The sequence below is a fragment of the Melitaea cinxia genome, chromosome 5, assembly GCF_905220565.1.
Source record: "Melitaea cinxia chromosome 5, ilMelCinx1.1, whole genome shotgun sequence".
Lineage (NCBI taxonomy): Eukaryota > Metazoa > Arthropoda > Insecta > Lepidoptera > Nymphalidae > Melitaea > Melitaea cinxia.
The window spans coordinates 9,161,064-9,169,526 of record NC_059398.1 but is presented as its reverse complement, the minus strand read 5'-3'; the positions used below and the strand labels follow the sequence as shown (position 1 = coordinate 9,169,526).

At 35.4% G+C, this 8,463-nt stretch overlaps 1 protein-coding gene across 1 annotated transcript; it reads right to left on the bottom strand.

Moving 5' to 3' along the window:
• Positions 1 to 6,532: 6,532 nt before the first annotated feature.
• On the bottom strand, positions 6,533 to 8,463 carry LOC123653531 (serine/threonine-protein phosphatase 2B catalytic subunit 3-like). The gene has a single exon (XM_045589520.1). It carries the CDS (start codon positions 8,234 to 8,236, stop codon positions 6,749 to 6,751), a length of 1,488 nt encoding a protein of 495 aa, XP_045445476.1. The 5' UTR covers positions 8,237 to 8,463; the 3' UTR covers positions 6,533 to 6,748.

Below are 8,463 nucleotides of genomic sequence, written 5' to 3'. Positions count from 1 at the left end.
TAAAATAAATCAAACAAAATAATAATAATTCAAACTAATAAGTGAAATAAAAAAACATGTCTTTATTTATTTTTTCGACAGTATAAAATTACATAAATAATTTAAAAAAAGTTTATTTAAAGTCATATACAGTCGTGTGACTGATAATATTACGTCACTTCCGTTATATATTTTTCTTACGGTTTTAGTATCATATTTTTTTCAGTTCGGTCGCCCAGCTAAATGTCAAGCCTGTCGTAAGGAACTTCGTTCCAACAAGTAACTAAGCACATACTAATAAAACACCATACGCTTTAGCCTGTACTATCACATTGCTGGGCATACGCTTCTTTACCCATGTAGGAGAAGGATCAGCGCTTAAATCCACCACGCCGCTCCAACGCGGGTTGGTGAATATATTCCCTACTATGAGTAACGATTGCTATCAGGTGTACATGATAACAACCAGGACCGACGGCTTAACGTGCTCTCCGAGGCACGGTGGGACTCACAAGGACTGCACAAACATCCAGACCACGGCAAACATCTGTATGGCAAATACAAATGTTAGTCAACAACCCGCAACAGCCACAAACCAGTGCTGTGACCGTTGCGCCAACGCCACGTCACCCATACATAGTACACCTTAACATGGTATTTTTAACTGTGAGAAACGAAAAATTAATAATTATTCCACAATCTTAATATTGGGCTCAAAATTTAAAATGTATCTTATTGCAAATATACTTACAAAATTCTATATCATAATAAGATTCAGTCGAGTAATCTGTGTAGTAGGTACATAAATAACACCTACTCTTTATAGGTAGGTTGTGCACTAGGCTTTTGTAAAGTGACCTGGTAATTTTAGTAAGCAGATCGTGAAGAAGTCTGAATGACTTTTGTGGACTTGTTTTTGTTTTTAATTAGGTAGGTAGTAGGCACACGATTTGCATACAATAAAAATTCTGATTGTTATTTGCGGCCTTCGGAAATAGTCATTTTGACGACCAATGGTTAGTTAAATAAACTGTAATTTATATTCTAAAATAAGTTTTGAGTGAATTAAAACAGATATAACTTGTTTAACTATTATTTAAGAAAAGGAATTAAACAAGAAAGATTATCTACCCTGCTGGGCCAGTTTGCTGTGACCCTTCTTTCTTCACCGGGGCTTGTGGGTTCGTTACCACAAATTATTATATATGATATAAAGAAATATGTAGCAATAGCAGCTGACTGTTACATAAAATACAAACCTTAACTTACTTACAGTAAAAAGAACAAGGAGAAACTAAGTTGTAATAAAATGTAGGCTGTAACTACGCATTATACTAACTTCATATGGTCGACACCATTAACAAGACAGCCTTTGATGAGATGAGATTTCTCCTGACCTCTCCCCTGATGAGACCTCTCCCCCGATGAGACCTCTCCCCTGATGAGATCTCTCCCCCGATGAGACCTCTCCCCCGATGAGATCTCTCCCCCGATGAGACCTCCCCCGATGAGACCTCCCCCGATGAGACCTCCCCCGATGAGACCTCCCCCGATGAGACCTCTCCCCTGATGAGATCTCTCCCCCGATGAGATCTCTCCCCTGATGAGATCCCTCCCCTTCTCGTTTATATTGTTCGACGAATATATTATAGGAAAGTCACAATGGTTTTGCAGTACAAGGCAACCTTTATGATTGTATTGAGATTTTAAAACATACACGACAACAAAGTAGTCTACAAATTTATATCGGAGAATTTATTCCAGTCACTATAGATTTTTCTCCCTATCTTTCCTACCTATTTCTTCCACCGGTTCAATCAATGGGCCGTAAACGTTTTACAAAAAGTTTACAGGATATAAAAGCTGCAAAATTTTATCCTCAACAATAATGGTCTAAACCGTGGTGTTACCTGAATCTGTCAGCGTTTTGTAATTTTAAGCTCTGTAAGTCAGCCTAAACCAGTGCATAGCGTGGTTTTTGGCCGCCTGGAGCCCACTGAAAATTCGCCGCCTCTACTAATTCATAATTTTTTAAGTAAATTAATTTAATACACTCACTGCAAGCTCAATTTTCATTGTGTCCGTTAACCGACTTCAAAAAAAAATCTTAAAAATCGCGACAACTCAATTATTATATAAGTAGTATCTACTTAAACAAATAAATAAAATTGGAGTGTCTGTTTGTAATATTAAAATAACCGCTTTTTACTAAGTGCATATATGGATCTATACACGGTACATATACCAAAGTGACATTTTTTACAATTTTTGTCTGTCTGTCTGTTTGTTCCGTCTAACCTCTGAAACGGCTGACCGATTTTGACGGGAATTTCACTGGCAGATAGCTAATGTAGTAAGAAGTAACTTGGGCTACTTTTAATTAATTTATTTTTTAACTCTGCAATCTGAACAATAACTTTTTTGTTAAATTCGCCACGAACGAAGTCTCGGACACAGTTAGTAGTACATATATTCCATCATATACGTGGCGATGAGTCGCCACGGCCTGTATCGCGACGCCAACAATCAGGTTTACCCTCGCCAATAGATGTTTCACATCAAAAATGCATTACAAATATCCTTTTGCTATTAATTGAATTTGTGATAAAAAAATTCAAGTACGTGCTAATAAAAAGAAATATTGGAGACTGACATTTATATTATTAGAGGAGATGCTTATTTAGAGTCTAATTTGTTGTTCGTGTTATTTAATTTTTATGAAAACGTTTGTTTTGTCAGAACGTTTTTATAAAGTGGCGTAGCTATCATAGGGCCAGGTGGTGCAGTGCACCAGGGCCCCGGAGCTCAGGGGGCCCTCTAACCTCAGCTTTGAAAAAAAAAAAAAAAAAAAATAAAATAAATTAAAAAAAAAATCTTGTGAGCAGGCTCGAGCCTGAAATTATAGACGAATTCGCAAAAAGTAAAGCGCGCAAGAGATTGTGAATAGGACGGGGAATTCTGTTAAAAATCGTTTTTTCCCTTAATTAATCTCATCTGTATAATAAATATTCTATATTGTCATGTGCGTCGTTGTTTATTTATTCCCTTTTTCTTCTATTAAACACATGGATATTCTAATAGAGACGGGGTATAGATTTAGCCTACTAGGGATAAGTTCAACTCACTGCTTCCTATTCTTATTCCTATCAATAATTTTAAAGGCCAATACAAGTTCAAACAACGCGGAAAGAGGGGAGGAGGGCCCGATTCTTTCCCTATGCACCAGGGCCCTTGTCCCCCTAGCTACGCCACTGTTTTTATTTTTTTAATTTGTTTGTTAATGTAGCTCATTTATGACTGTTTTCTTGATGATTATACACAGTTGACTACAATATAATTTTTCAATAAGTTACACGTTGTTGTCTTTATTCTTATTATTAAATATTCAATATTTAGAACATATTTATCATTGTTTTCCTTTTACAAATATATACGGTCAAGTCTACTATGACTATGTACAACTATGATTAACTTTCTAATGGGCTGGGAATATTTGAACCACATACCAAAAAATTAACTTATTTTAATCTTAAATTAATTAGTTTAAAGTAACTTGTCCAAGGCACGTTGGGAATATTCGCAAGGACAGACATACAAAGCGGAAAGAAATATTTGTACAAATATAAATATCCATCCCGAGCGGGAATTGAACCCGCAAACTGTCAGTGTTTTAGGCACCTACACGCACTACACCAGAGCGGTTGTATGACAACATTTTTTTTTGTTATAACAAGCTGACCCGGTGAACTTCGTACCACCATCTTTTTTATTAATAAATCGATTTTTTTTAATTTTATTCTTCACAAACCGTGTTCTGACAACAAACCTTTGAGACTTCAAATATCCAGATGTAACTTACGCGATTATATATATATAAATGATTGTTTGTCTGTATGTCCTTTATAGAATCGTAAACTATGCATTTGATCATGTCATCATCTTCAGCAAAGTGTTGTGCATTAGTTAGGTATATTGTGTTACATTTTGTGTTCATTAACAGATTTCCATGGATTAACTGGTCATAATGGCTTATCTAAGTATATTAAGGAATTATTATTATGTTAGAATATTCGTTTCTACAGGAAACGAGATTTTATTAAATAGCAAACTGCTGTATTCTACTAAGAATTTCATTGAGAGATGGATATCCATAAGTCATCCAAGTGCTTCACCGATTATTCGGGCTATTATTTGACGCGGTAGGCGTAGCCTACGTTAATGTTCATTTTCCCGTATCACAAAATATTTTGAACAACATAGTATACCAGGCTGCTGTGTGGCTACGGCACTAAAGAATTTAGCCACCCCCTCTCTTCCCGTGGGTGTCGTAAGAGGCGACTAAGGGATAACAAGGTTCCACAACCACCTTGGAACTTAAGAAGCCGACCGATGGCGGGATAACCATCCAACTGCTGGCTTTGAAATACACAGGCCGAAGACGGGCAGCAGCGTCTTCGGTGCGACAAAGCCAGTACTGCGGTCACCAACCCGCCTGCCCAGCGTGGTGACTATGGGCAAAACACATGAGTTCACGTTATTTTTGGCGTAAACTTGTGGAGGCCTATGTCCAGCAGTGGACTGTATAGGCTGTAATGAGTATACCAGGCAAGATTTACTTACAACCGATGGTTTATATGATGAATTCATTTTTTATCCGTTAGTATTAACATTGCCATGCTTACAAATAATTCTCATGGATTCATGTTCTAAATTTCAATACATTTTTGACACCTAATACCATTTTGTAGTGTTATAGAAAATATTTGTAATAGGCACCTTTCTATTGCAAAAACAACAAATTATGCGCTAGTAAATGAGATATATTAATTTCATCAGGTACATCTTAATAATATTAGGTACGTAATCTATGTTTTGTGTACTTGCACCAATTACGGACGGTTTAAAATATGGTGATTCATTCATCATTCATTTTCACTCATAATTTGAGAGCCGTTATTTTGTACTTAGAAATATATGTACCTATAGATAATGGTTCAGTAAAGTAAAAAACTAATGTTTGAAAAACAATGTTATTTTTATTTAGTAGTTTTTGGCCATTAGATGTCATTGAGTGGTTAAAATATCGTTCAATTTATACGCTATATGAAATATGAAAAAAATTATTAATTAAAAAGTGTATAGGTAAAACTAACTGGATTTAACTTTGAAAACTTTCGCGACCTTTAGGCATGTTACAAAATAACAAAATATAGCATTTTTAAAGAGTTTTAAATTAGGTACCTAATGAACTATCTACAGTCAACTTGCGTTAAGGAAATAAATAGGTTATAGGTTTTTTCAGTAAAGTAGACGGGTTTAATTGATGAATTTGTTATAAAAATTGTTTGAGATAAAAATCGATATAATTACCAGAAATGACTTTATAATTATGTAAGATTTAAGAACACTTACCATTTAATGGAATGTTTTGATAAAAAGGAATATCCAGGACAAATTTATTAAAACGAAAATAAATAGAGCTCAATGTTAATATATTTTATAAGGATAAAACAACACTTCCCATGATTAGTACAAAATAAAATTAAATATAATGTTAGTTTTTTTTTTTTACATAGGTAAAATTTATTTAAAAGTTCAGAACATATGAAGGACTACACACTGAATTGAGATAAAGTACTTAGAACTGACTTTTGAAAATGATGTAAGCCACTTTTATTATTCACAATATGAACTTATTGCAACAATTAATAATTATTTGGCAGACCAAAAGAGATTTTCCAACAGTGCGTAGGTCATTAAACCTTATTAATTATATAAGTGAAATTTGGAATAGAAGCTGTAAGAAAATCTGCGATTAGACTAGCCACTACATCTTATATACCGAAACATTATGACTAAGAAAATTTTAATAATGTGATGTTCCAGCATACAAGTTTAGTTGCATGCAGGCAACAAGGGGCCAGCATACACCCAAATATAAATTAATTTTAAGTATAATTCATAGATAGTAATTTATTTTGTACAATAAAATACAATTAAGTACAACTTGTAGCAAAGATATTAAAGAGAGTAATATTTATCTCAAGTGTTAAAGCTGCAATAACATGTGTGTACGCACAAGGCATATTTACACAGCACACACGTATGGCAACAACACACGATGTGCTGCACACTATAGTACATAATTAATTTTATTACTTAATAGAATATAAAGACACGCCCAAGCTGAGAACTTCCCCACTTACTTTACATATTTCAATGCATGATTAGCCAATGAACATGCCTGTACTTCACTAGCAGATCGCTATTAAATAATACATTGATCGACGCTTAATATCACAGCTAATTATGCTTTGAAAATTATAGACATGTCTAATTTTCACTAATGTAGATAACAATATAGAGTATAAGTAGACAATCTGAATAAATTTACAATACAATATCATGTCTTTTCATATGAAAAATTTAAAATTACATTACCAAAAATTAAACAGTGCAGCGCATTATAAATAAATGTGCATACCTTAATATTTAATTGACTAAATAAATTTGTTGCCTGCAGATCTGATAATTATTTTAAATATCGAGAGGTAATATCTTAAGAGAAATTTTAATTTCAACTATTGAAAAAAAGTTAAATCCAAATTTAAAATATTTAGTATCTATAATGACAATTCCCTTCAAATCCACCTAGTTATTATGAACGTGAAATATCATTCCAAAAGCTGAGTCTCCGTCACACATATTTCACTATCACTATAATCGTGGGCAGTAAATTAAGGATCGAAGAGAAATATCAGCGAGCACTTCACGAGTGTGCATTGCTGTTCACATGAGGCTTCTTTTCCTGTGCATCTGGAGTACGTTGGCCATCTCTACGGGGGGGCATTCGCTCATTAATGGCATCTAAGCCTTTTGCCTCAGCAAAGGAAGTGATTTTGTGGTTGGGAGAAAATCCTTGCAAAGCATTTTTGAGAGATGTTTTTCCACCTGATAACGCACCTAGTGGAAGAGCACCTGTAGGGGTAAGCCCCTTCAGCTGCAGTACAGACTCACTTTCCTCACGAAGCACTGAAAAGACATGTGCCATTTTACCAATAGCACGGATTTTGTTACGTATAACTTCTTTTCTGAGATTAGCTTCCTCCAATGCATCATCTCCTTCCGACATCAGTTCATCATCAGAGCAAATGTTTAACACATTTACCAACATTTCAGTAACTTTTTCACCGACAAAAGGCAAGGACCAGGTGAACACATCCATGAAGTTTGGCAGCCAATACGGGTGAGGAGAACAGTTGAATTGTCGAATGTTCATAACATTGTTTTCGTACTTTAAGACAGCAGCCTTATTGTTATAGACATCCAAGTAATTTGGGGCAGAAAAAATAGTGATGAGACTTGGGAAACCAGTGGTCTGGCTCTTACGATACATTCGATAACCAGCATCTTGAGCCTCATGGGCACGTATGATTGACAACAAATTGTTTCTTTGGAGAAAGTCACAGCAAGCAGCATAGCTGTAAAAATATGAACAACCTCTTACAGAGTTGTGCGAGAAATGCTCTGCATTTTTTTCATTTCCAAAATCTTCAAGGGGATCAGACCACAGCAGATCACACATTGCTCCAAATGCAGGTGGTTCTTTGAATCTATCTAGTTTACGAATATCATCTAAGCTGTTTATCTCAGGAGAAAGACCCCCATGCACACATAGGAACTGCTGATTCATAAGAGCAGCCAGAGGTAAGCAATCGAAGGCTTCCATACATGCATCATACACTTTTTCAGAATACTTAATTTTGCATTCCTGTTTGAAAGTAAAATATTCTGTCAAATGTCGGCATTCATGATTACCGCGTAATAGAAATAATGTCTTCGGATAGCACAATTTCAAGGCCCAGAGGTAGAGAACACATTCTATACTAAAATAACCTCGGTCGACATAATCACCTAAGAATAAATACTTGGTGCACGAGGGTGAACCTCCCACTTCAAATAATTTCATCAAATCGTAAAACTGGCCATGGACGTCTCCGCACACGGTAACCGGTGAATCAATCTCGATCATAGTTTTTTCAGATCGTAATAAGGTGGCACCATCTTGGATGATTCGTAAAGCTGCATTTTCCTCGATTCGGCCCTCTAAGATAAAATGTTGCTTCAGTACATCTGGCAAAGGTTTTCCAGATTTTTCATCGAAAACTTCAGATACGGTAAGCTTGTGGCTAGGAGGGAAAGCAACACTTTGAATCATACGCTGCGTAGTCGACACTTTATCATTGCTCCCGGACATATTTGTCACATAAAAAACACTAGGTCTAATCCATACACGCCACTATTTTCAAAATGGCAGAATAGATATAATACTAAAACAGAGTCCCGATTTCACGATAGAGAAACTACTGCGCACTGGAAAACAATGCGCAAACATCTGGCGAGTGGTCAATAAAATAAACAGGGATATCGAGCGCGTTTTATTACTTTTGAACATATCATTTAAATAGTAACACTGGCAATATC